Below are 27,622 nucleotides of genomic sequence, written 5' to 3' on the forward strand. Positions count from 1 at the left end.
TGCCCAGAAAAAAAAAAAAAAGGGTGCGACCAAGTCAAAGATTTCATCTTATTTAACCACACCTTAGAGAAAAAAGATGATAAATTAGAAATCAAAATAAGCTAACAAGATAGGTATTGCATCCCTGAAGACAGGCCAAATCACTCCAAAGAAAGAAAACAAGATTCTGCAGAAGCTATCAGTCCTTATAAAGAAAATAATCCCTCAGAGCTCAAATATACATCAATAAGATATCAGTCATCAAAGATATCATAAAAAGATTGAATTTATAATATCAAAAAAATTAGCTGAATGAATTCCTTAGAATTGATGAGGAACCAAGGTATATCAGTTACTACTTCTAGCATTTTTTTTCTTCATACTATCATTCATCATTTGGGATGTAGCCAAGGCCGTGTGCAATATGCTTCAATCAAGCAAAAATAAAAACCCCCACCAAATCGTCTAACAATGATGTCAAACAACGTATTGTAACTTGTAAGAAGAAAATGAAAAACAAGCTAAATCCCTCAGAGCTGAAATTTAATCAAGATTTCAGCCAGTCACTACTTCTAACATATTTTTGTATCATAATCAGTCATCATTATAGTTTTGACTTTTGACACACTAAGACTAAAATTATAAGATAAATGTTTAGCTTTATGTCCAAATGATGTCCAAAAGACTTACAGAGCTAAGATAGAGCATACAGACTGTATGAAAGCGAGAAGGAGAAGAAGTACAGCAGCAAAAACAGAAGCAACTGCCCAAGGATTGTGGAAGTAGTCACGTCTCAGAATAGCCTTCCACCTGTTCCATGGTGCATTGCAGTAAGCTTGAAGATTCTCCGAGAGAGTCGAAAAGTAGAATCCTCTACCATAGATAACCTCTTTGCATATGCTATTGAAAAACTTTGAAACATCTTCTGCATTCCCGAGATTATTCATGAGGATACCACTGCGGATGAGTAAGGCAGCATCAGTAGGGGATTTAATGAAGTAACCAAGCAACCTGGTGTAGTGGAGGAAGCTCTTATCTGAACAGTGACATTGTTCAAACACGATGATGTTTCTGCAGAGGGATTCCGACATATCATCGATGAAAATGGCAGGAACCTTGAGTATTCCATCAGCAAAGCTAATGTCAAGTAAACAACTGCTGGTCTCTGCTGGCTTGAAGCTAACACCAGCCGTGTGAAGCTCTGTTGCTTCAGGTACATTGTACATCAGTGCGGTTTCTTCCAATCTTGATGGAACCAGTGGCAGAAAACAAGACCTCAGAAGATCAACAAAATGCTCTGGCTCTGAAATAAACTTCTTGTCATCAACGTGGCTCAAACAACAACTGAAGTGGTGTTGAGCTAGCCTTAGGATTGATGGTGTTCTTTTCTGGTCATAGATAAACAAGAGAAGGAAGAAACCCTTTATGACGAAAAAGGGTAATTGGTTTTCTATCAAAACCATGTCACGACACACGTCGGTGATCATCATAGACTTCCCAAATATGCGGTCTTTCTCACCTCTAAGTGAAGGATAATGAGACCTCAAAAGAAGCTCAACCAGGAAGCAACCATCTAAAACTAACATCTCAACAAACTCATCGCTGCTAAGTTTGACATTTTCTGCGTAACAGCTGCGAGCTTTTTGTTCCCAAGTCCTAGCAACTCTAATAAGGTCATCTAGACTAGAGTTTGTTCTAGGGATAAAACTCTGCAAGTACCTGTATTTATGCTCTTCCATGGCTTGAAGCTCTTCTTTACCGCGATGGAAAGGGCCAAAAGACACAAGCCGAGGCGTATATGCATCATGGTTGAGTCTGTAGAGCTTATTGGGCACCCTGTAGATTGAACACTGTGTTGAAAGAGAAGACAAAGAGTCTAACTTTGCTTTGATGGAAGCTAGAAGATCATCACCATCATTCTGATCCATCCTCTCTTATGCAGAGCAGACTAGAGAGAAAGAGAAGAAAAAAGTTGATCGTAGTAAACCTTTAACGTAAACATACTTACCGTGAAACCTTTAACTTAAACATACTTACCGTGGTAGACCTTTCAGAAGTCAACACCAAAAATCTTAACGTGAGTAGCACGGGTTCAAGAAACACTTTATGGGATCAATAAGCCAGATTGGGAATTATGTGTTGCTTTCAATAGTTGTATTGGTACATTTACATGACAACAGTAGTAAAATCAAGAAAATTATCTGATGAACCAGCATTTTTTTGTTGGTTTGACGTTTAATGAGCTCATGTCGCTGTGTGTTTTACATTTAATCTAAAACTTCTATGAAATTGGGAACCAGTAGAGTCTGATCACATCTTATAAACTTATTCAAGCACACCAGAGACTGAGCATAATAAATTAGAAACCTAGTAAGTTTAGAAGAGAGGTATTGTGCTGAAACCTGAAGACAGAAGCCAAATAAAGCACTCACATTGCCTAAATCGCTAACTTTTGTAGATGAGATGCAGTGCATAGAGGTCTCCTCTTCCGCCAGTGGAATTGTACTTCCTTCACAGAAGAGACCTCTGTACACTGCACTTCACTTCAGAAGGTTGCGTTTAGTATCTCGTAGATTATTTACATAATGACCCTAAGAATGAAACAAGATTCTGCAGAAGATATCCTAAGAATGAAACAAAGATATCATAAAAAGATTGAATTAATAAAAACCCTTAGCTGAATGAATCCAGAATCCCTCAGAATTGATTAGTAATCAAGGTATAATCAGTCACTACTTTTAACATTTTTTCTTCATATAATTCATCATTGGGATTCAGCCAAGGGAGAGTACAATATGCTTTAATCAAGCAACAAACAAAAAAAACTCACAAGATTAACCAACCAATGATGTCAAACAATGGATTGTAAGAAGAAAACGAAAATAAAAACAACTTAAAAATCCCTCAGAATCTGAAATTTAATCAAGATATCAGTCACTACTTTTAACATTTTTTTATCATAAAAAGTCATCATTGGGATTTTGTTTCATAACGCTTCCAGATCGAAAACAAGAACCTTTAAAACTTTAATTCAGAGAAATAAACAAAACCAGATCCCGCCTAAAGACTAACAAGCATCCACTTATAAATCGTATTGAATCAAAAGAGCAGAGACAATAGTTTCGATTACCAAATAGAAAACAAAAGACCAGAATGATAAGGACAATAAAAATCAACACTTTCGGGGTTTTGAAGGCAATAGATATTGAAATCTACAAACAAAAAAAGAAGCGATGACTCAGAAACGGTGAATTAGGGTTCTAGAGGAGTTTAGTTGTGGCTGCGGAAGAGTATAGTTTGATAGGTATTTATAGTGAGTGATTTTTGAAAAAGGTCAAACTAGGGTTAATGCCACTTCCAGAGTTCCAGGTTCTGTAATAAAATTATTTATTTTTATTTTATTTTGTTCATACTTTTTCCCTTTTGACTAAAGCAAATTCTAAGAGGAAAAGTATGTACTTCGATTTGTTGATATTCAAACAAGTAATTTGTACAATTTTCAAAAGAAATACATCAAAAAAAAAAACAAACAAATGTTGAATTCACTCTGTTTTAGCTATTTACAGATATTTCATGATTCTCCTATATACCAAGTAAAACCAAACGGATTCGAAATGGAGGATGTAAAACTTGAGAACAAAGCACAAGCACCCTCCCTTGCATTCGTAAACAAGTATAATTAGCTGTTCAAAAAATATAATCATGTCTTGACGCTTACGCTTGGATGCTTCTGATCTTGAGCTCCAGACGGAGCAGAAGGAACTCGTTGAGGAGGATTACCCGTTGATATCGATCTGTTATGTGAAGGTTTATAATTATCTGATGTTGATATAGAACAAGACGAGGATAAAGGACCTGATCGGCTTCTCGCCTTCTTCTTTTTCTTCCTTGTATTTTCTCCTTCCACGAGCTTCCCGTCTCTTCCCACCCGCTTCACTTTAGTCTCGTTCAAGCAAGCCGGCAACACACAGTTGCATAGGAAACCTTTTAAGGTTCATACAATGTACATATTTACTTAATTTGATCCCCTGAAAACGTTTCTGATTTCATTAAAAGTGATGAGGAAGTTTGGGATACCTAATCGAGCAAGACGGTTGACCCAACTAGGGATTGATTTCTGAGTGAGTTTTAAACAAACATGGTTGCAGAAATGGTTGCAGTTCCTAGTGATGAGATGGTATTTGTTTCCCTGATACTCTTCAGCTAATTTCTCCATAAAGGTTCTAACTTCTTTGGCCCTCATCTCTGTTTCACCCACAAGTATCGATTTCCTGAATATGAAACCAGGACACTTCTTTGGCTCCACTTCAAAATCCCCGAGCTCGATTTCTCGTGTGCCCCGTATCCATACTCAACCCCATGAACTATACAAACAATGGATTCACCAAAAACCAAGAAAGAACAATGAGTTGTTGTTATTGTTAATCATTGGAACATTCAAGCAAACTCTACACTAAAGTTGTCATCAATCGTATCATATTGAGATAAATCACAATTAGTCTTTCTTCACACTTTTCAAGTCAATTCCAGGAGGACCAAAGGTCAATTCTGTCTCATCTTTCTAAGCTTTTACTCTCTCATAAACCACAATTCATACGAATTGCATCTCTAAACAAAATCCAAAAATTATCCAATCCTTAATCACCTTCTTATAAACCAATCAAACCAGAAAAGGATATATTCCCCAAAAAAAAAAAAAACCAATTATTCAACGAAATTGACCAAAAAGGTTTGACCTTTATTACCAAATAATCTCTCTATCTCTCATGTATCAAACCCAGGATTGAGAAAAAAAACTATAGATACCTTCAAGACCAGAGTGATAGATTCCGATTCCGAGCCAGTAACCGTAAACGTTCATAGGGGTAAGATCGTAGACATTGAGATAAACAGGGACGGAACCGCCAGATTTCTTCTTACGCCTCACCGAGACGTTTCTGCAAAACATCATCTCTCTTTACGACCTCAATGCATCTCTGATTGCGATAATTGTGAAGAAAACCTCCCGGTCCCGGGATGTTCAACGCTTCGTTCGTTCGTTCGTTCCTTCCTTCTTCCCCCTCTGTTGTTTAGGGGTTTCCTCTTTCCTGGGAAAGTGATTGCGCCAAACAAGCGTTTTTTTTTTTCTTTTCGTTTCTGTTTATTTTATATTTCTCTGTTTACAATATTAATTAAATATTGTAAGTTATGAGATTCTCTACCAAATTATGTTGTTTTTTTTCCCTTGGTCATATAAATCTAAATATTATGTTTATTAAAAACAAAAAGTCTAAATATTATCTTTATCAAAAACAATAAGTCTTGAACTCTAAATATTATGTTTATTAAAAACAAAAAGTCTAGATATTCTGTTTATTAAAAACAAAAAAGTCTAAATATTATCTCTATTAAAAACAAAAAGTCTTCAACTCTAAATATTATGTTTATTAAAAACAAAAGTCTAAATATTATGTTTATTAAAAACAAAAAGTCTAAATATTATCTTTATTAAACCAAAAAGTCTTGAACTCTAAATATTATGTTTATTAAAAACAAAAAAGTCTAAAATATTATCTTTATTAAAAACAAAAAGTCTTGAACCCTAAATATTATCTTTATTAAAACAAAAAGTCTAAATATTATCTTTATTAAAAACAAAAAGTCTAAATATTATCTTTATTAATTAAAACCAAAAAGGTCTTGAACTCTAAATATTATCTTTATTAAAAACAAAAAGTCTAAATATTATCTTTATTAAAAACAAAAAGTCTTGAACTCTAAATACTACTGTATTATGTTTATTAAAAACAAAAAGTCTAAATATTCTGTTTATTAAAAGTCTTATATAAATGCTATATTTTCGGCCAGAAAAAAAAATCTTAGTTTCACCAATAATATATCAACACAAAAACAATTTTATTCTTTCAAAAAATGCATGCATCCTACTATATTAATTGGGAAGTACAAATATAAAAATAACCTTAAAATGTGTAAAGAATTACATTCAATTGTCATTAGAAAAACTTAATTAAGATTAATTAATTAATTAAAAAACGAAAATTGGGGACACATAAAATAAAATAAATTGTAGAAAAGTAAAAAAAAAATCTATTAGAATCAATACTAATTTGTACTTAAAAAAAATTAACATCTAAGATTTTAAAAATCTAATCGAATAAGATTTATATAACTACAAATTTTATCAAGAAACTTTTTAATTTTAAAATACAAAATTTTTAATATAAACAAAACTGAGTTTTTAATCATAAACCTTTATAAATAATATAAATAACAAAATAATTTATTTAAATTTTTCATAAAAAAATGTTCAGGCCCCGCCGTTTTTCCGCGGGTTAGGTACCTAGTAACATATACTACGATGAAACAACAAACGTAGATAAGTTTTATTCAAACGGAAAAAAAATCTAAAACATAGAAAAGGACCTTCAATAAAGCTGTATTGAATTCATCATGTTTCTGAATATACAATATATATAGTAGTATACTATACTATATCAGACAAAGAAATGTTCATTGAGACGTGGGCTGATCAGAACTTCAAGAGGCGTGGCTTTAGGGATGGTCAAGCCAGGGCTCTCAGTCATATCAACAGGCATATCCAACACAGTTTTCACTTCAAACGAATGAAGGAAAACGAGCAAGACCTAGATGAAGCACTTGCATGGCCAAATGAAGACCCTGGGCATGATCTTCTTCCCGAACCAAATGGCATCAGCTCAAAGTTTTGTCCTCTTACATCAAACTCTTTTTGCTTCTCCTGTAATAAACCCTCTCTGGTCTAAACTCATTTGGTTCCTTATAAACTTTCGGATCTCTTTGTATTTTCCATACATTCACTATCAGCCTTGTGCCGGAAGAAACGTTGTAACCGGCGACCGTGCAATCTTCCATCGCCTCTCGAGGGCCTAAGAGTGGACCAGCTGGATACAATCTCAATGTCTCTTTGATAATTGCTTGAAGATACACCAGATTATTTATGTCTGAATCCTCGACGTTCCTGTCTCTGCCAACTTGGATGTCTATCTCATCTTGTGCTTTCTTTAACATTTCTTTGTTGTTAAGAAGAAGAGCAATGGCCCATGTAAGAGGGTTGATGATGTAGTCTCACTTCCTCCTAGAATCAGTGCCTGATTACACAATTTATTACCATTATATTACATACATAAAAAAAAATATGCAAATATCATCTAATCATGATTCACCCCCGTGGTCCACGTCGCGTATTAGATGATTTAAAGAAAACTAAATATGCTACGATTACTTCTTTTCTCCTAACATATTTATTTATTATATAACCAAGTTATATATATTCAACAGTAATTTTGGGGTTAAAATTCTAATTTAATTTTGTGTATATATATAGTTCAAGATCCAAACACAAAAACAAATATAGATTTGGGTATTTAAAGCTAGGTTACCAGGCAGGTAGATTTGATGCTAATATTAGCATCGTATTGAAGATGCGAGAGTTTGCCATTGTTCCGCAAGTGACAACATAACGTCGATGAAGTCTGAATCATTCTCTTTCGTTCCTGAAACTTTTCTTTCTTGTCGATGGTTATCAATCCATCTTTCAAGGATCACATCTAATTCGCTTCCTGTTTGCTTCATCTCCTTCTCATGTCCTTGAAAATCAAACCACCTTAGTCTCGGGAAAGCATCGGACACAGTGAATATACCGATGAGGTGAAAGAACTTTGAGATGGCCATTTTGCATTGCCTTGCCTCTTCGGTATCCTCCGAAGATTCTGAGCCGACGACGCGCCTCCAAAGTATCGTTTTCCGGCCACCATTCTCACTATCATGTTCAGTGTCATGTTATCCAACCAGCGCTTTAGATCAACCATTACTGGTTCTGAACCACCGTTCTTGACCCACAAGGAATACAAATCTTTCACACCTGCATGTAACAATATCGCATCGTATCACATTTAACAATATGGACATTTTATATATACGAATGGTACGATAGACATTGGATTTTTTTTTTTAGTTATTAATTACCCATTGAGCATCTCAGAAACAGAAACGTGCTTTAGCATCTGAAGCCGCCGGTTAGAAAGTAGCTCGATGGTTGCGATTTTACGCATCTCGCGCCAGAATGCGTTATAAGGGGCAAACCCGAAAACAGCATAATTGTAACCCATGTGCTTTGCGGCTGCAGTCATAGGACGCGAAGCCAAGGCTTTGTCGTTGACAGTGAAACAATCTTTAGCCACCCTCAAAGCTGCTCACAACAAATGCTTCACTGCTCCCAAGTCGTAGCGACATGACTGGACCGTAACGGTCAGCCCATTCTTCCTAAGGTTCGGGTATAGAAGCTGTTCCTCTGCCAACGAGAAGATGAAGATGGCCGATGATGGGCCATGCACCGCTCGGTTTAGGAGATTTTACATGTTTTGGTTTCTTTGATTTCTTAAATAGATTGATAAAAACGAAAACGATGATGGGAACAAATAGAGAAAAGAGGGAAGTATCCATAATGTTTTTGAAACTGAAAAAGAAATATGTGTGTTTTGGTGATTACTTGATTTCTTGTTTTGAGTGATTGAAGAGTATCGTATGTCTTTCTCTATATATAGACGATCGCGGTTCAACACCACGTGTAAGCATGCATGAGATACACCTACCAATGATCAAAAGTTCAAAACTATAGGGCCAACTTGTATTTTAATTAATTAATTAATGCGTTGAATAGAAAAGGCTGCAAGCAAATTTTATGTTAGTTATAAACGACATGAGCAAGGATTTTAGGATTGAATAAAAAGAGCATTAAGAAACAAAATTTAACAAAACTTTTTTAACAAAACTTTGTTCCATTCTCTTATTATAAGTTAGTGATAGTCTTTTCTCGTATGATTTTAATTTACCGTGTGGTTATTTTTCAATTATCTCTTGATGACGTGTTGATCATTGTCTTGCAAGATCCACGCATACATAAGCTGTTTTCGCTCTATCATTTCACATCTATTGATTGACCCGCAATGAATTTCGAGTGATTAAGTTAATGGATTCTTTGTTGTTCCACTAGTTAAGTGCATATCGTTACGTTACGACCATCGTCATCCAAGATTAGTCTTTCGGAGAAAATGTCAAGTCAATGTAAGAAATCTAAAACTCAATTATAAATCATTCATGAATTCAATCGATATATGCATTGGTCGTACCTACCTTGGATTTGGCCTCGTGGTAAATTTTGACGTGTATATAAATAAAAAAAAGCTAAGAAAGAGTTATTGGTTGACGTGGTAAATCTATCTTAATATTTTTTAAATACATTTTTGAGTCAAAATTGAAACATATAACATGATTCAATAATTCGAATTATAATAGTTTTTCTATGATATCCTAATATTTCCAATTTCTATCATTAACAAAAATATGATAATTTCTATCATCGAGATTCTAATCGTTTAATACGAAAATATAAGTTAAAACCAAAATTATTGCAAAATTTAATAATATATTTAATTTTTTTATAAAATTATTATTCAGTTATTCTTAATAAAATATACATACTTTAGTGCTTTCAAATTTAATACCCAGTACTATAAATGTTAGCAAATACAATAAAATATCTATAAAAACTCTAATATTCTTTTTGAAAAACAACGAATATCAATTATTTTACAATTATAATCAAAATATATATATATATATATATATATAATATTATCTTGTGGTGTACTACGTGGTCAATCATAGTACTTGTTAAAATCTATGTTATTCATTTAATGATTTGTTTTTGGATTTCAAAAGTCAATTTATGTTTTGAATAGATTTGACAATAAAAATAGAAGGATTCAAATCAAAGAATAAAATATATTATTTCAAAATCTATGTGTTTTGATTTTTATAGTTTTACAATTTTATATAGATTTACAAATCATTTATCCAATAATAGCCCCTAACTTTAAGAAATAATAAGTTTTGGAAACACTATTTATAATTGGAAAAGAATTTGAGAATATGCTTGTTTGTAATAGAATGTATGTGCGATAAGAGTAAAGATGTCAAACGAGCTGGCCTGCGGGCATGATAGTTATCCCCAAGTCCATGTGCTATGCCCGGCGGATTAGCGGTGTGGTTAGCCCTTGTGAGCGACAAGATTACCTCAACTAATGCTCATTTTGATTTTCCTACTCCATTTAGTATTAGTTATTTTTTGTTTCTTGGACGTATAAGGATGATTGACTTTCATTGTTTTTAATTGAATGTAAAATTGTATTCAACCAAAAAATCTTTTGTTGAATGTTTCAGTTTGTTTGAAAATGGTTTGAGATAAACATTAAGAGCTGAAAAAAAAGTTGGAAAGATAGATCAAGATACTTCCTACGAGGTGAGTCGAGTGGAGAACAAAAGTTGTAGGCCGTCGGCGTAACATTGGTCTCCCATAGTTGTGATCGAGCTAAGACGGTTTTTGATATTCTGATATTCTGCTATTCTTGACCTATATTACCCAATAATCTCTCATGGGTTTGAGGATTGAGAAAAAGCAATAAATACTTTCAAGACCAGAGTGATAGATCCCGATTCCAAAGCCAGTAAGGCAGTACCGCAGTAACCGTAAACGTTCATTGGTGTAAAATCGTAGACATCGAGATAAGCAGGGAAGAAACCACCAGATTTCTTCTTACGCCTCACCGAGACGTTTCTTCAAAACATCATCTCTCTTTACGGCTCAATGCATCTAATTGCGAAATTATGAAGAAAACCTCCCGATCGCAGGGATGTTCAACGCTTCGTTCGTTCGTCCCCCTCTGTTAGGGGTTTCCTCTTTTCTGGGAAAGTGAATACGCCAAAAAACGCTTTTTTCCTTTTTTTTGTTTATGTTAATTTTAGATTTCTCTGTTTACAATAATAATTAAATATTTTAAATTATTAGATTTTATATCAAATTATAGAATTTTGTGACCTATCTAGATTATCTATGTGGTTTTTATTATTTCTTGGTCATATAAGTCATAAAAAATGTAATTAAATCTTGAACTATAAATATTTATATGTTTATTTAGAAAAATTCTTGTATAAATACTATATTTTTCGGCAGTAAAAAAGTCTTAATTTCACCAATATTATACAAGGACAATTTGATTCTTTCAAAAACTGCATACACATATTTTGAAGAGAAACAACAAACCTAGATAAGTTTTATTCAAACGGGAAAAAAAAAACATCAATAAAGAACCTTCAATAAACTATATTGAAGTCATCATGTTTCTGACACAGTACTATATCACACAAAAAGCTGTTCGTTAATACGTGGGCTGATCAGTACTTCAAGAGGCGTGGCTTTAGGGATGGTCAAGCCAGGGCTCTCAGTCATATCAACAGGCATATCCAACACAGTTTTCACTTCAAACGAATGAAGGAAACGAGCAAGACCTAGATGAAGCACTTGCATGGCCAATGAAGACCCTGGGCATGATCTTCTTCCCGAACCAAATGGCATCAGCTCAAAGTTTTGTCCTCTTACATCAAACTCTTTTGCTTCTCCTGTAATAAACCTCTCTGGTCTAAACTCGTTTGGTTCCACATAAACTTTCGGATCTCTTTGGATTTTCCATACATTCACTATCAGCCTTGTGCCGGAAGAAACGTTGTAACCGGCGACCGTGCAATCTTCCATCGCCTCTCGAGGGCCTAAGAGTGGACCAGCTGGATACAATCTCAATGTCTCTTTGATAATTGCTTGAAGATACACCAGATTATTTATGTCTGAATCCTCGACGTTTCTGTCTCTGCCAACGTGGAGGTCTATCTCATCTTGTGCTTTCTTTAACATTTCTTTGTTGTTAAGAAGAAGAGCAATGGCCCATGTAAGGGTTGATGATGTAGTGTCACTTCCTCCCAGAATCAGTGACTGATTATACAATTTATTATCATTATATTACATACATTAAAAAAAAAAATCTCATCTAATCATGATTCGCCGCGTAACGTATTAGATGATTTTAAGAAAATTAGATATGATACAAATACTTGATTCCTCCAAACATATTTATTTATATCACCAACTTTATAAATATATATATTCAAACAGTAATTTTACCAGATGTGAGAGTTTACCAGGCAGGTAGATTTGATGCTAGTATTAGCATCATAATGAAGATGCGAGAGTTTGCCTTGTTCCTCAAGTGACAACATAACGTCGATGAAGTCTGAATCATTCTCTTTCGTTCCTGAAACTTTTCTTTCTTGTCGATGGTTTTCAGTCCATCTTTCAAGGATCACATCTAATTCGCTTCCTGTTTGCTTCATCTCCTTCTCATGTCCTTGGAAATCAAACCACCTTAGTCTCGGAAAAGCATCGGACACAGTGAATATACCGATAAGGTGAAAGAACTTTGAGATTGCCCTTTTGCATTGCCTTGCCTCTGCGGCATCCTCCGAGGATTCTGAAACGGCGCCTCCAAGGTATCGTTTTCCGGCCACCATTCTGACTATCACGTTCTGTGTCATGTCCTCTGACCAGCGCTTTAGATCAACTATTACTGGTTCTGAACCACCGTTCTTGACCCACAAGGAATACAAATCTTTCACACCTGCATGTGACAATATCGCATCGTATCAACAAATGCTTCACTGCTCCCGAGTTGTAGCGACATGGCTGCACCGTAATGGTCAGCCATTTTTCCTAAGGTTCGGTAGAGAAGCTGTTCCTTGCCACCGAGAAGGTGAAGGTGGCCGATGATGGGCCATGCACCGCTCGGTTTAGGAGCTTTTACATGTTTTCGTTTCTTTGATTTCTTAAAAAGAGCAATGAAAACGATAAGGAGGATGGGAACAAATAAAGAAAACAGAGAAGTATTCATGGTGAAAGTGCAAAAGAGATGTGTGTTTGGTGATGTCTTGTTTTGAGTGATTGAAGAGTATCGTCTATCTCTCTATATATATATACACACACACATATGATCTGTTCAACACCATGTAATCATGAGACATGCACGTACCGATGACCAAAAGGGCACCAACTTTTATTTTATGAATAGAGTTTTAAATAATTTAAATGTTATTTAGAATTTGTTGTTATTAGATTAAGATTTTGCTAAACTCCGTTAAAGTTTATTGTTATTAGTTTGTCATTTGTAAAAAAATAATTAAAAATCTTAACAAATTAGGGTTATTGGATTTAAACTTTTATAAAGTCATTAAAAGTTTTGTGTTATTCAATTAAAACAAAAAAATCTAGGATTGTTAACGAATTCAATTATTATAAATTAGAATCTAATAACACCCCTTAATTTATAAAAAAAAATTTAAGAGTTCAACAAAATCATAAAAAGTGAAAGATTGTTAAATATTGTTAGAAAGTTTTGTTGATTTGTTTTCTAAAATATTGTGCTCCAAACAATTCTTGTATTTTTGTGATATTTTCCATGATTTTATTTTGTAAATAAAGTTTCTAAAATCATGACCTAATAACATAACAATTGAATTTATTAATAATCATAGATTATTTTATTTTAATTAAATAACATAAAACTTTTAATGACTTTATAAAAGTCTTAATCCAATAACCAAAATTTGTTAAGATTTTAAATAACTTTTTACAAATCACAAACTAATAACACTAAAATTTAACAAAATTTAACAAAATCTTGATCTAATAACAATAAATTCTACATAATATTTTAAATTTTTAAAACTCTATTCAAATCTCAAACCAATAATCCTATTTAAAAATTGTATACTTCTTATTTTAGTTAATGACATGAGCAAGGATTTAGGATCAAATAAAAAGAGCATTAAGAAACCATTTTTGAGAAATTTTTGTTTATTTATTTTCGTCTGACTAGACATATTGTCTGTTTTTCTCATATATGATTTTCAGTTATCTCTCCAGATGATGTGTTGACCATAGTCTTGCAAGATCCATGCATAAGCTGCGTTTGCTCTAACCTTACACACGTGTTGATTGATGACACGCAATGAATTTCAAGTGATTAGTTAATGAATTCTTTGTTGTTCCACTAGTGAAGTGCATAGCGCGACCGTCGTCATCCAAGATTAGTCTTTCGGAGAAAAAGTCAATGTAAGAAATCTAAAACTTAATTATAAACCATTCATGAATTTAATCGATATATGCTTTGGTCGTACCTTCCTTGGACTTCGCCTGGTGATGAATTTTAACGTGTATAAATAAACGAAAAACTTACGTGGTGGCCTGGTGGGTATAGTACGATGAACATAACATATACTAATGAAGACGGATCGGATCCGGTGTCCTGCGGTATGTAGAAAAACATCATTTAATCACAAAAACGTTATTTATATACAACTATACAAGTAGTATACATTATATTATTTGTTTCATTGTTTGTGTCTCTCTGTTGGTTCTTATGTATTTTCTTTTTCTTTTAATAACCTCGAGTGATCCAAACACGCATCAAATCGTGAAATGTGAAGATTTGCATGCGTGAACCAAACCCAACCAGCTGACTTTACGCAGCCCGACCAATACCCAGGGCGTAACAACTTGTCCACCACATCTGAGACAATACTACCATCCAATCACATCTGACATTTATTTATGGTCTTGAACAAGTTTGTGAGAGTGTGTTTGTTAGTAATAGAATGTATGTGCCATAAGAATAGCGGTGTCAAACGGGCTGGCCCATGGGCATGGGCAAAATAGTAATTCCCAAGTCCGCCCTGCTATGCATGGCGGATAAGCGGTGTGGTTAGCTCTTGTGCAAGACAAAATTACCTCATCTAATGCTCATTTTGATTTGCCTACTCCATTTAGTATTAGTTATGTTTTGTTTCTTGGTCATATAAAGATTATTGACCTTTATTTTTTTTAATTGAACCAAAAAATTGTTTTTACAATGAATGCTTCAGTTTGTTTGAATATGGTTTGAGATAAACATTAGCTGAATAAAAAAGTTGGAAAGTTAGATCAAGATAATTCCTACGAGGTGAATCGAGTGGAGAACAAAAGCTGTAGGCCGTCGGCGGTCTCCCATAGTTGTGATCGAGGTAAGACATTTTCTGATATTTTTGTCAATGGGTAATAAAGGATCATATTCTTTATTACCCAATAATCTCTCATGTATCCAACCCAAGATTGAGAAAAAACAATAAATACCTTCAAGACCATAGTGATAGATCCTGATTCCAAGCCAGCAAGACAATAACCGTAAACATTTATTTGCATAAGATCGTAGATATTGAGATAAACAGGGACGAAACCACCAGATTTCTTCATACGCCTCACCGAGAGGTTTCTGCAAAACATCATCTCGCTTTACGGCTCAATGCATCTAATTGCGAAATTATGAAGAAAACCTCTTGGTCCGGGGATGTTCAACGCTTTGTTCGTTCGTCCCCCCTGTTAAGGGTTTCCTCTTAGTGAGTGCGCCCAAAAAGTATTTTTTTTTCTTTCGTTCCATTTTTTATAATTTTTATATTTCTATTAACAATAATAATTAAATATTGTAAATTATGAGATTTTATACCAAATTATAGAATTTTGTGACCTATCTAGATAATCTATGTCATTTTTTTTTCGTTTCTTGGTCATATAAGTCATAAAAATGTAATTTAAATCTTGAACTATATATATTTATATGTTTATTAAAAAAAAGTCTTGTATAAATAATAAATACTATATTTTTGGGCAATAAAAAGGTCTTAATTTCACCAATAATATACCAGGACAATTTGATTCTTTCAAAAACTGCATACTTATATTTTGAAGAGAAACAACAAACGTAGATAAGTTTTATTTAAACAGGAAATAAAATACATCAAAAAAGGACCTTCAATAAACAATATTGAAGTCATCATGTTTCTGAAACAGTACTATATCGATCACACAAAAAGCTGTTCGTTAAGACGTGGGCTGATCAGTACTTCAAGAGGCGTGGCTTTAGGAATGGTCAAGCCAGGGCTCTCACTCATATCAACAGGCATATCCAAAACAGTTTTCACTTCAAACGAATGAAGGAAACGAGCAAGACCTAGATGAAGCACTTGCATGGCCAATGAAGACCCTGGGCATGATCTTCTTCCCGAACCAAATGGCATCAGCTCAAAGTTTTGTCCTCTTACATCAAACTCTTTTGCTTCTCCTGTAATAAACCTCTCTGGTCTAAACTCGTTTGGTTCCTTATAAACTTTCGGATCTCTTTGGATTTTCCATACATTCACTATCAGCCTTGTGCCGGAAGAAACGTTGTAACCGGCTACTGTGCAATCTTCCATCGCCTCTCGAGGGCCTAAGAGTGGACCAGCTGGATACAATCTCAACGTTTCTTTGATAATTGCTTGAAGATACACCAGATTATTTATGTCTGAATCCTCGACGTTCCTGTCTCTGCCAACGTGGAGGTCTATCTCATCTTGCGCGTTCTTTAACATTTCTTTGTTGTTAAGAAGAAGAGCAATGGCCCATGTAAGAGTTGATGCTGTAGTGTCACTTCCTCCTAGAATCAGTGCCTGATTATACAATTTATTATCATTATATTACATACATTAAAAAAGAAAATATCATCTAATCATGATTCGCCGCGTAACGTATTAGATGATTTTAAGAAAATTATATATGATACAACAACTTCATTCCTCCAAATATATTTATTTATATCACCAACTTAATAAATCTATAGTCAAACAGTAATTTTAGGGTTCAAGATCCCAAAAATAAAAAACAAAGCAAAGATTTGGGTATTTCAAGCTTTACCAGGCAGGTAGATTTGATGCTAGTAGTAGCATCATATTGAAGATGCGAGAGCTTGCCTTGTTCCGCAAGTGATAACATAACGTCGATGAAGTCTGAATCATTTTCTTTCGTTCCTGAAACTTTTCTTTCTTGTCGATGGTTTTCAATCCATCTTTCAAGGATCACATCTAATTCGCTTCCCGTTTGCTTCATCTCCTTCTCATGTCCTTGCAAATCAAACCACCTCAGTGACGGAAAAGCATCGGACACAGTGAATATACCGATAAGGTGAAAGAACTTTGAGATGGCCCTTTTGCATTGGCTTGCCTCTTCGGTATCCTCCGAGGATTCTGAGCCGGCGCCTCCAAAGTATCGTTTTCCGGCCACCATTCTCACTATCATATTCAGTGTCATGTCCTCTAACCAGCTCTTTAGATCAACGATTACTGGTTCTGAACCACCGTTCTTGACCCACAAGGAATACAAATCTTTCACACCTGCATGTGACAATATCGCATCGTATCAAAATTAACAATATGGATAATTATTGATACATACGTTTGGTACGGTAGACGTAGTTTCATACTTACCCATTGAGATCTCAGAAACACGAACGTGCTTGAGCATCTGAAGCCGCCGGTTAGAAAGTAGCTCAATGGTTGCGATTTTACGCATCTCTCGCCAGAAAGCGCTATAAGGCGCAAACCCGAAAACAGCAAAATTGTAGCCCATGTGCTTTGCGGCTGCAGTCATAGGACGTGAAGCCAAGGCTTTGTCGTTGACAGTAAAACAATTTTTAGCCACCTCAAAACTGCTCACAACAAATGCTTCACTGCTCCCGAGTTGTAGCGACATGGCTGCACCATAATGGTCGGCCATTTTTCCTAAGGTTCGGTAGAGAAGCTGTTCCTTGCCACCGAGAAGGTGAAGGTGGCCGATGATGGGCCATGCACCGCTCGGTTTAGGAGCTTTTACATGTTTTGGTTTCTTTGATTTCTTAAAGAGAGCAATGAAAACGATAAGGAGGATGGGAACAAATAAAGAAAACAGAGAAGTATTCATAGTGAAAGTGCAAAAGAGATGTGTGTTTGGTGATGTCTTGTTTTGAGTGATTGAAGAGTATCGTCTGTCTCTCTATATATATACACACACATATGATCTGTTCAACACCATGTAAACATGAGACATGCACCTACCGATGATCAAAAGGGCACCAACTTTTATTTTAATTAATTAATGCATGCACGAGTAAAGGTTTAGGCATTGTATACTTTTAATTTAAGTTAATGACATTAGCAAGGATTTAAATTAAATAAAAAGAGCATTAAGAAACAAATTTTGAGAAATTTTTGTTTATTTATTCTCACCTGACTAGATATTGTCTCTTTTTCTCATATATGATTTTCAATTATCTCTATATGATGTGTTGATCCTAGTCTTGCAAGATCCATGCATAAGCTGCGTTTGCTCTAACCTTACACACGTGTTGATTGACTGACACGCAATGACTTTCGAGTGATTAGTTAATGGATTCTTTCTTGTTCCACTAGTGAAGTGCATAGCGCGACCGTCGTCATCCAAGATTAGTTTTTGGGAGAAAAATTCAATGTAAGAAGACAATCTAAAACTCAATTATAAAACCATTCATGAATTTAATCGATATATTTTTACCAAAAAAAAAAAAAAAAAAAAAATTAATCGATATATGCTTTGGTCGTACCTTCCTTGGACTTCCCCTGGTGGTGAATTTTAGCGTGTATAAATAAACGAAAAAACTTACGTGGTGGGTATAGTGCGATGAACATAACATATACTAATGAAGCCGGATCGGATCCGGTGTCCTGCGTGCTTGGAGTAAACCAGTCATGCGGTATGTAGAAAAACATTATTTCATCATAAGAACGTTATTTGTATACAACTATACAAGTAGTATACATTATATTATTTGTTTCATTGTTTGTGTAAATCTGTTGTTGGTTCTTATGTTTTTTTATTTTTCTTTTAATAACCTCGAGTGATCCAAACACGCATCAAATCGTGGAATGTTAAGATTTGCATGCATGAACCAAACCAAACCAGCTGACTTTACGCAGCTCGACTAATACCCAAGCCGAAACAACTTGTCCACCACATCTAACATTTATGGTCTTAAACAAGTTTCGTTTTTTTTTTTTTTGGTAGAAGATAGGAGAACTAGTCTCGCATTTATTAAACTGAAATTAAAAGATTACAATCGTACTTGACGTGGCCGGACAGACCCGATCGCATCATCACTCAAAAGCGAACTAACAACAGGTGAGACAGTATCAAAACAATAGAAACTAATGGACAAAGAGAACGCATAGTTAGCTAACCCATTTGCAAGACGGTTAGCTTCTCTATACACATGAGAAATGCGGACTAGCCAGTCTTTTAATAAAAAGCCATGACATAAGGAAGGATAACGGATGAGCTTCGCTAATCCCTGTTGTAAGAAAACCTACTACAAACTGCGAGTCTACTTCCAACTCCAAACAAGCCACTCTACGCTCCCAAGCAATACAAAGACCGTAGTACACCCTCCCCCCCCCACAGTTCAGCTAAAGGTGTCGTACACCTTCCAATGTTAAATACAAATCCTCCTTTACATTCTCCCACGCTGTTCTGTAACATCCCTCCTGCTGTTGTTAGACCCAGATTTCCCCACGAAACCCCGTCCGTGTTCAACTACTAGTCGTCCTGGGGAGCCACCTAGCCTACCATGCGTTCCACCCTAGGCGGCAAAGCCCTGTGTGACTGACTTTTCAAATGCACTGCAGTTATTTCCTTCGCTGAATCCTTAGTGAAGCGTATTCTATCACGACATTTTGTATTGCTTGGGAGCGTAGACAGGTCACTATCATCACTATCATCAGACAGGTTACTAAACACCCATTCAAGTAACGATTGGGTAAACAAGTTTCGTTCGTATCCAAGATTTGGATTTTAAAACCGTGATTAAAAATGAAAAAAAAAAAAAAAACTCGTCAAACAATGTTTTAACATAGAAGCCCATTAAGTGTTTGTATACGACTATTGGACATTCCCAAAAAAGCCCACAATTAAGCTCGCCAATTTTTCGATTCGATCTAATTTTCCCAATTAGAGAACCCGTCGAAGAACCCTAACGTCGGCGAACATCACAAAAAACCTCAATGGCTCTTCTCCTCCGTACTCTTCAAAAATCACGCATTTCTCCATCTCATACCTCAGAAACCCTAATTTCCCTGGTTCGGTGTAAATCTTTGTTACCAACTCCACAATCACGAGACATCACCACCTCGACAGCCAAATCCCCCTTCCGATCAAACATCCTTCGAATCATAAGAAACGAGATCCAGTATCAATCTGATTATGCTCCTCCACATCAGGTATCATCTTATTTAATTTAAAATCACTATCAGACCTTATAAAGTTTGGATTTTTAGCTTGCAATCTGATCATGTTTAGGCTAGTCTTAGATTTCGGATTTGTTATCTGGGTAGACATGATCAACACTGTATTTCGACTCAATTTGTACATCAAGTATTAGACTTTTGTTCAAGATCCGGCAGAGAAGAGATGCTGATGTTTTTTTTTTTGAGTTAAACTATGTAATGCAGCCAGCGACTGAATTCAAATCATTCTCTGTGGAGGATAGTCCCGGTGAGCAATGTATTGTGATGAAAGGGAAGTTTGGGGAAGAAGAAAACATCAAAATGGAAGCAACTATGTTTGATGGGTTTTTGACTGTTCCAAGAACAGGTTTAGATGCTTCAGGGCACGATCTCCGTCTCCATATTAGCTTGCTTGTCGACATTTCCAAGATTGATGGAAGTGAAGGGATTGAGTTCCTTTGCTCTGTTTGGCCTAACCGTATCGAAATTCGAAAGCTTTACAAGCTTAGACGCAACAAAATCACTCGTCTACCTTACTTGGGACCAGATTTCGTGTACTTAATCCCTCTCTGCTTAGTCTCCTTGAATAACTTACAGTATAGAGTTGAAGCATTTATTGCTAGTATTTTAAGTGCAATTACTGAAACTTGTGATCTTTGTTTCTTTGCAGGAGCTTGAAGTATGATTTTCAGACAGCGATTCGGGAGTTTTTGCGAGTAAGAGGAATCGATGGTGATCTTTGTTTCTTCTTGCATGAGTATATGATGAATAAGGATAGGATTGAGCTCATTCAGTGGTTGAGAAACCTATATTTATTCATCGCAAAATAGACACGAATTCTTTCTTCGTTTTAGACTGCTTTTGATTATACTGTTATCAGTTGAAGTAGAAATTATTGGCTTTAGTTACTTTCGAGTATAGGTTGCATAATGTTAACATTGGTGCTGCCTTCGACTGCTTGTCTGAAACTGTACGTGCAATATGGGCCTTCGATGAATAAACAAGAAAAATTGGCTCAATATCTATCGGGTGGATGTAGTTGTTTTGTATATTTTATATGCATTACACCTTTTGAAACTCTATAGGATCGAAGAGAGGGTATAACTATAACTCCACGAAAGAATGTTGTAATATGAGTCTTCAAAATAATCAATTTATAACGTTGGCCATAAAACGATTCCTTAGGCTTTGTGTATGATGGGATCAAGCTTAACAGTAAACACCAGCAGAAATAGTGAAATACCTTAAATCGTAACATATTTTAGTGTAGTTAATAAAAACAAAAATTCAACCCCTTCTGGTTATAAATACTGATAAATCTGATTATCTGAACATGTAATCTCTATAGAGTCGGCATCATCCAAATTCAGATTTGGCAGAATATGTGTGTGAGCTAAAAGAAAGAAAGTTAGAAGTGATCATGACAAATATTGATCATGACACGAGCAAAGGGTCCATGATGAACTAATTATATTCATCACCATCGATCTATCATAGCTACTGTTAGTTAATAATTACTTAATAATGATTGTTATTTAGTATATCTACGTAATCCATATGGAATAGTAACTGTTATGTTCTGGCTATCTAGAGTTGACGAGTAAAATAATCATTGTTTAATTTTTAAATGTGAAAAAACTAAATAAGTAAAGAGTGATAAGAGTAGGAAGTGATTAGGAAGCATCCGAACAAGAAGCATATCAGTGACCGGTGTGGTTAGCCCTTGTGGGAGACAAGATTACCTCAACTTATGCTCAATCTGATTTTCCTACTCCATTTAGTATTAGTTATTTGTTGCTTCTTTTTATTATTATTAAGTTTTATGGGCATCTTTCTCTTTAATTATTTTTCTTAAATTAAACATTACACCAAAGTGTTGCTGTTAGGACATCTTCTTTTTCATATTTAAATGTGAATAATTATACATGTGCGTACAATATATGAGACTATGAGCCAATGACAGTAGCTAATGACAAAGTGATTTCTAATAACTTATTCAGAAGTAGAATCTTTACAGATTTGGTGTATAACATGGATCTTCTAGAAAACTCATTTCTTTAATCTCTCTAATGTCATCTGCAACTATTTAGATGGCTTAATGATAATGATTTGTATGAGAGAGTTGTCTTTTATTTTCCTATGCATTGCATCGAAGTGTTGATGTTCTTTTTAAAAAGTATAACTTTTATCCGTTTTCTTTTATTCTAGGTTTATCAAGATTTTAATTGTCACAAGACAAATTTTTAAAAATGCCTTTCTTCAGAAACTAAATATTTTTTCTTAGGTTTGTAAAAGGTTCGTAAAAATTTAGGCTAGATTCGTAAGTCATTTAGATCCTAGATCTTGCGAATTTTTTGTAAACCTTAACCTGGAATTCTGAAACTTTTTGTTCTAATTTGGAAACGAAACAAAATGATATATTCTTGGAAAAAACATAATCGCATACTTTTTTCTTTTTTTTTTTTGGTTAAGAAGTACCAAAACGTATTCTCTATTCGAAGTAGACTATTTTATAGAAAACGAGAGGCGCAGAAACGAACACGCTTGGTGGTCAATTCAAGAAATCATACAAAATGATATAGTATCATTGGGATCTTATTTTGCATCCACCAAGCTTGTTGGCTAATGATGTGGATGAAACCCAACTTCAAGAAATTCTTTACTTTTTCTTTTATTATTTTAATTTTTTTAATCTTTATATATTCATAAGTATATATTTATATAATAGTATTGGTTTAATGTTAAGATATAGGTTACTGTGAGAGTGTAAGTTACTATTTCTTGTGACAGCAATTTCATGTGTTGACTTCAAAGTTTAATTCGAGCATACGATACACTCTGGCCGGTGACTCAAATCGTATAATATGTATTTATTCGTTATTTTTCCTAAAATCTCATATGGTAAGAAGAGTGTAATTACTATCCAAGTAATGATGAGTACATTATATAAGTCTGTCTTAGGTAGGCGCTGACGTTAAAAAAAAAAAAAAGAGAGTATGACTTAAGGTTTGATTAACATCGGCATTAGCCATGATTGATTGTTTATTATGGGATATATACAACTTGGTTTCCCAAAATCTTTTCTGAACCCTGTACGAGTCGATAGGGGAAAAAAAAAGCCATGAAGCACGCTCACGCGAGTCTCGCACTTCCCACCCTTCACCATGCTCTCTCCCTAAAGCCTGTCTTTTCTTTATCTTTTACATATTTTAAAACTATAATACTACCATAGTTTGCACTAATAACCAAGGTAAATGAAAAAAAAAATAACAATAATAAAAAAATAACTAAGGTAAATGTACATCCGTTGATGATAAACTCGACTTAGTTGTCAATTCAATCCTCATGGCAATATAATTAAGGAAAGTTTGAAATTATGGTAATAACTAAATTCGATATTCTACCTTGTATACTAACTTACTAAGTACAGTATCAAAAAACATATCTTTAACCTTAATTACATGATACACAGAATCATCTTCATAAACACTTTCACATTTTTATCTATTTTAAAAAAATCCTTCAATCTTGTTTTCCTTTTCAATTAATTATCACTAAACTAAAAATAATATTATTCCCACAGTCAAAAGAAACCAAACCAGAAAAAAAAAAAAGCGCGTGAGAATCACGCTCCATGTTTTGTTTTCTAATGGAAAATAAAATAAAAAAGTCCAGAAATGTTTCTAAAAAAGAAGAGAATTCCATAAAGATCAATCAGAGAGAGTTTTTAAGAAACCATATATAGGCTTTAGATTTTCTCTTTTGACATCTTCATTGCTCCTCCTTTTATATTTTTCTTCTCCAAATTAAACTCTGCCGTAAACTCTTTCTCTCTATCTAGTAGTAATAAAGAATCCGAACGTTGTTGTTGTTGTTGTTGTTGTTCTAGTTCAAATCTATGACGATGACTATAGAACAAGAAATTGAAGTCTTGGACCAGTTTCCCGTTGGGATGAGAGTTCTTGCTGTTGACGATGACCAGACTTGTCTCCGTATTCTCCAGACTTTGCTCCATCGCTGCCAATACCACGGTTTGCTTCCTTCTCTCTCTCTCTCTCTCTCTCTCTCTCTCTCTCTCTCCTTGTTACTTCACTATTTGCATGTTTACTTTTAATTTTTAGGATTGGTTGATAGATAGAACTACTGAAGTTTTTTTCTTTTCTAGAATTAAATTTGGTTTGTCCACTAAAAACTACAAAATTTAGCTCAGATTCGTTTCTTGTCAACACATGGTACCTCTCTAAGATTTATATGTTTTTAAAGACGGGGTTTCAAGAAAACCTCTGCATATTTTTACTTTAAAAAATCCATGTTTCAGGTTGTATTGCTTCACATGTGTCACAATGCTCATTGGTATCTTTTTGAGTTCTTTGAATTTGTAACAGTCTCTTGCTCTGTAAAAACTCAAAGACTTTTGGGAATTGTTACAGATTTGAATTTGATTGCTCCACATGTGTCAACGAAGCTCAAAGCTTCATACTTCTTTTGAATGAGTTCGTTGAATTTGAGAATGAGTTTCTTGCTCTGTAAAAAACTTAGTATTTGTGGCAAGTGTTATACATTTGATAGCTCCACAGAACTGATTGGTTCTTACTTCCAAATTTCTGAGTTTGTTGAACTTGAGAATTAGTCACTTGCTCTGTAAAAACTAAGACTTTGACGGTGATTGTTACAATTACATTCTAATGTGCAGTTACAACAACGAACCAGGCCCAAACCGCACTGGAGTTGTTGAGGGAGAACAAGAACAAGTTCGATCTCGTAATTAGTGATGTCGACATGCCAGACATGGATGGTTTCAAGCTACTTGAGCTCGTTGGTCTTGAAATGGACTTACCTGTCATAAGTACGAGGCTTTCCTCTTGTTGTAGTTCTGTTTGATTCCATCGAGCTTTTCATAGTTGTCCCCATGAGAAAGTTTTGATCTTTGACATGATGATTGATTCTTGCAGTGTTATCTGCACATAGCGATCCAAAGTATGTGATGAAAGGAGTCAAACACGGTGCCTGCGATTATCTCCTTAAACCTGTTCGAATTGAGGAGCTCAAGAACATATGGCAACACGTGGTGAGAAAGAGCAAACTTAAGAAGAACAAGAGCAGTGTGAGTAATGGTCCAGGAAACTCTGATAAAGCCAACAACAACAGGAAACGTAAAGAACAGTATGAAGAGGAGGAAGAGGAAGAAAGAGGGAATGAAAACGATGATCCAACGGCGCAAAAGAAACCTCGTGTTCTTTGGACGCATGAGCTACACAACAAATTCTTAGCAGCTGTTGATCATTTAGGCGTTGAGAGTAAATGTTTCTTAATCTCTCTACCCTCTAGTTTCCAGTTAGCTTCATGTTCTGATTTTAAAAAGTATTGATGATGCAGAAGCTGTACCCAAAAAGATTCTTGATCTTATGAATGTTGACAAACTCACAAGAGAGAATGTTGCGAGCCACCTTCAGGTGAGATAGTGAGACTATGACGCTTCTTCTGATTTTGTTCTGTTAGTTTGTTAATATGATTCCATTAAACACATTTGCAAATGTCGTTTGGTTTTCAGAAATTTCGAGTTGCCTTGAAGAAGGTGTCTGATGAAGCCAATCAACAAGCTAACAGGGTGGCCATTGACTCACATTTGATGCAAATGACTTCTCACAAAGGACTTGGCGGCTTCTACCACCACCGAGCAATACCTGTTGGATCCGGTCAGTTCCATGGTGGAGCCACAATGATGAGACATTTCCCTTCAAATAGGAATCTTGGTCGTGTAAACTCCCTTGCAGGAGGAATGTTCCAATCATCGTTTCCTCGTAACCACAATGATGGAGGTAACATACTTCAAGGGTTGCCACTTCCGCCACTAGAAGAGCTTCAGATCAACAAGGCTTTTCAAAGCTTTGACTCACAACAGAACTCTCTAATGGTTGCTCCTAATAATCTCTTACTTCTCGATGGTCACCCGCAGTCATCATCGCCATCGTTGAACCCGGGGTTTTCACCTCACTTTGAGACCAGCAACAACAAGCAGCGTCTAGAACATTGGTCAAACACTGTATTGTCAACCAACATGCCACAGAGTAATGTTCATTCAAAACCTGACTCCTTGGAATGGACCGCCTTCTGCGACTCAGCCACTCCACTAATAAACCCAAACATGGATACCAGTTCGACATCTTTCTGCAGAAACACGGATTTTGGATCCTCGAATGCTGCACAAACAGACTTTTTTCATCCATTACAGATGAATCAGCAGCATGCAAATAACTGGGGTCCAATGCCAACAGAAGCTCAAGTTTTTAGAAATTGTGATCCAAAGGAAGGTTTACACATGGCTTCAGATGCTGGTTCCTTAGATGATATAGTCAATTCCTTAATGACACAGGTATAAAAATAAAAGTCATTTACACTTTTGCTCCTTTTTTTATTTCACTTGGAGATTTCTGAATCTTTATTGATTGTAACAGGAACAGAGCCCAACTGATTTCTCGGAAGGTGGTTGGGTGATGGTTTAGCTCACTCGGAACAGAGCCAAACTGATTTTTTCTCTTTTCTTTGTTAACTTTGTTCTACTAGCTCTTGTATTCAGACACAATCAATTATTATTATCTTTGGTTCTGTCTCTTCTCTCTTCTTTGTAACGATACTGTAAGCTCTTGTTGCCCACTGGTCTGAGCAACTTAGTAAGATCCAAATCCATAAATAAATTCAAAGTGCCCACTAACCTTGACTTAGGTGTCAACCACTTAACATTGGTGACCATTGGAAATGTCCAGTAATGCCGGAAGGAAAAATAAAGCCTACTAATCTTTTATCAAAAAGAAAGGAAAAAGAAAAGAAACAAAGCCTATCACGAAAATAAAGTGATAACGACAAATACAAAGCAGAGAGATGTCATTAGATTAATACATCATCATAACCCAATTACAATAAAGTGTCTTTTAGCGCACACGCATGCATATAGAGGAGCCATCAATCAAACTATATACTAACACAAATTAAGCATCTTACAAAGATACTACTACTAATTAATTTAATTATCACCAGCTAATATATTAAAATCAAGAAAATGATTTGTAAAATCATTAACATCTCGTGGGTCCAAACCGATCCTCACAGTAACACCTTTAGCATCTTTAGTGTTCTTCATGAAATAAGCAACTTGCGGAACCGGAGGACAGAGTGGTGCCACGTTATCCGCCGGCTCGCCGCCGCTACCAAAGCCAACATTGTGAAATGGCATTTTTGTCCAGTCGGAGATTAGGGTTAGCTCTTTGAGAGGAGGGAGATTTCCGTCATTTCTTTGATCACCACCTCCAAGTGCTTCTATATAAGAGTTGATGTAGTCTTGGTCAATTGAGTTCTTGGCTTCTCTGATCTTGTTGACTATTGACTCGAGCGTTAGTTCTTCAAGTAGTTCTCTGGTGGTCGAAACCACCGAGGCAAGCACGTAGGCGTTGCCGGAAAACCCTTCTGGCAGCGATGGCTCCGTCCTCTTCCTTATGTCCACCGCGAATTGTAAACATACCATGGCGTCTCTCCTCAACCCTAAAGCCCTTGTTCTTGCCTGCGAAGTTATACGGTTGATAAATAT

The 27,622-nt window shown here is 35.3% G+C and overlaps 4 protein-coding genes, 1 long non-coding RNA gene, 3 other non-coding genes and 4 pseudogenes across 11 annotated transcripts; 3 read left to right on the top strand and 9 right to left on the bottom strand.

Moving 5' to 3' along the window:
- Nucleotides 1-294: 294 nt before the first annotated feature.
- Nucleotides 295-383, bottom strand: LOC147933464 (small nucleolar RNA R21; annotated as a pseudogene).
- Nucleotides 384-451: 68 nt separating this feature from the next.
- LOC147933465 (UPF0481 protein At3g47200-like) lies at nucleotides 452-3,255 on the bottom strand. Its single transcript, XM_087475488.1, has one exon. It carries the CDS (start codon nucleotides 1,905-1,907, stop codon nucleotides 666-668), a length of 1,242 nt encoding a protein of 413 aa, XP_087331614.1. The 5' UTR covers nucleotides 1,908-3,255; the 3' UTR covers nucleotides 452-665.
- LOC147933466 (small nucleolar RNA R21) lies at nucleotides 504-591 on the bottom strand. Its single transcript, XR_015573501.1, has one exon. It is a non-coding gene; the product is annotated as a small nucleolar RNA R21 (small nucleolar RNA).
- Nucleotides 2,671-2,754, bottom strand: LOC147933467 (small nucleolar RNA R21). Its single transcript, XR_015573497.1, has one exon. It is a non-coding gene; the product is annotated as a small nucleolar RNA R21 (small nucleolar RNA).
- LOC147933468 (small nucleolar RNA R21) lies at nucleotides 2,878-2,960 on the bottom strand. Its single transcript, XR_015573499.1, has one exon. It is a non-coding gene; the product is annotated as a small nucleolar RNA R21 (small nucleolar RNA).
- A 164-nt stretch (nucleotides 3,256-3,419) lies between the features above and the next one.
- Nucleotides 3,420-5,115, bottom strand: LOC147933469 (deSI-like protein At4g17486; annotated as a pseudogene). Its single transcript, XR_015572496.1, has 3 exons — nucleotides 4,786-5,115; nucleotides 4,057-4,343; nucleotides 3,420-3,963 (listed from the first exon to the last, which is right to left on the bottom strand). The product of XR_015572496.1 is annotated as a deSI-like protein At4g17486 (transcript).
- A 1,358-nt stretch (nucleotides 5,116-6,473) lies between these two features.
- LOC147933470 (xanthotoxin 5-hydroxylase CYP82C4-like) lies at nucleotides 6,474-8,500 on the bottom strand (annotated as a pseudogene).
- Nucleotides 8,501-11,057: 2,557 nt separating this feature from the next.
- On the bottom strand, nucleotides 11,058-13,015 carry LOC147933471 (xanthotoxin 5-hydroxylase CYP82C4-like; annotated as a pseudogene). The gene is made up of 2 exons (XR_015572831.1): nucleotides 12,049-13,015; nucleotides 11,058-11,842 (listed from the first exon to the last, which is right to left on the bottom strand). The product of XR_015572831.1 is annotated as a xanthotoxin 5-hydroxylase CYP82C4-like (transcript).
- A 550-nt stretch (nucleotides 13,016-13,565) lies between these two features.
- On the top strand, nucleotides 13,566-14,598 carry LOC147933472 (uncharacterized). Its single transcript, XR_015573127.1, has 3 exons — nucleotides 13,566-14,014; nucleotides 14,160-14,212; nucleotides 14,354-14,598. It is a non-coding gene; the product is annotated as an uncharacterized LOC147933472 (long non-coding RNA).
- A 1,046-nt stretch (nucleotides 14,599-15,644) lies between these two features.
- On the bottom strand, nucleotides 15,645-17,749 carry LOC104727626 (xanthotoxin 5-hydroxylase CYP82C4). The gene is made up of 3 exons (XM_010446714.2): nucleotides 17,236-17,749; nucleotides 16,667-17,142; nucleotides 15,645-16,422 (listed from the first exon to the last, which is right to left on the bottom strand). Exons 1-3 carry the CDS (start codon nucleotides 17,705-17,707, stop codon nucleotides 15,796-15,798), a joined length of 1,575 nt encoding a protein of 524 aa, XP_010445016.2. The 5' UTR covers nucleotides 17,708-17,749; the 3' UTR covers nucleotides 15,645-15,795.
- Nucleotides 17,750-19,726: 1,977 nt separating this feature from the next.
- On the top strand, nucleotides 19,727-21,059 carry LOC104721640 (uncharacterized protein At2g39795, mitochondrial). Of its 2 annotated transcripts, none has more exons than XM_010439677.3 (3): nucleotides 19,727-20,034; nucleotides 20,266-20,594; nucleotides 20,711-21,059. In XM_010439677.3, exons 1-3 carry the CDS (start codon nucleotides 19,819-19,821, stop codon nucleotides 20,868-20,870), a joined length of 705 nt encoding a protein of 234 aa, XP_010437979.2. In that variant the 5' UTR covers nucleotides 19,727-19,818; the 3' UTR covers nucleotides 20,871-21,059. The 2 variants fall into 2 exon arrangements, with proteins under 2 accessions (XP_010437979.2, XP_010437978.2); XM_010439676.3 differs by having other exon boundaries at nucleotides 19,739-20,034; nucleotides 20,248-20,594.
- Nucleotides 21,060-23,619: 2,560 nt separating this feature from the next.
- Nucleotides 23,620-26,735, top strand: LOC147933473 (two-component response regulator ARR10-like). Its single transcript, XM_087475499.1, has 6 exons — nucleotides 23,620-24,071; nucleotides 24,734-24,886; nucleotides 24,993-25,337; nucleotides 25,417-25,493; nucleotides 25,592-26,413; nucleotides 26,496-26,735. Exons 1-6 carry the CDS (start codon nucleotides 23,939-23,941, stop codon nucleotides 26,541-26,543), a joined length of 1,578 nt encoding a protein of 525 aa, XP_087331625.1. The 5' UTR covers nucleotides 23,620-23,938; the 3' UTR covers nucleotides 26,544-26,735.
- The last annotated feature ends 887 nt before the right edge of the window (nucleotides 26,736-27,622 follow it).

Source organism: Camelina sativa, chromosome 11 (assembly GCF_030686135.1).
Source record: "Camelina sativa cultivar CO46 ecotype springtype chromosome 11, ASM3068613v1".
Lineage (NCBI taxonomy): Eukaryota > Viridiplantae > Streptophyta > Magnoliopsida > Brassicales > Brassicaceae > Camelina > Camelina sativa.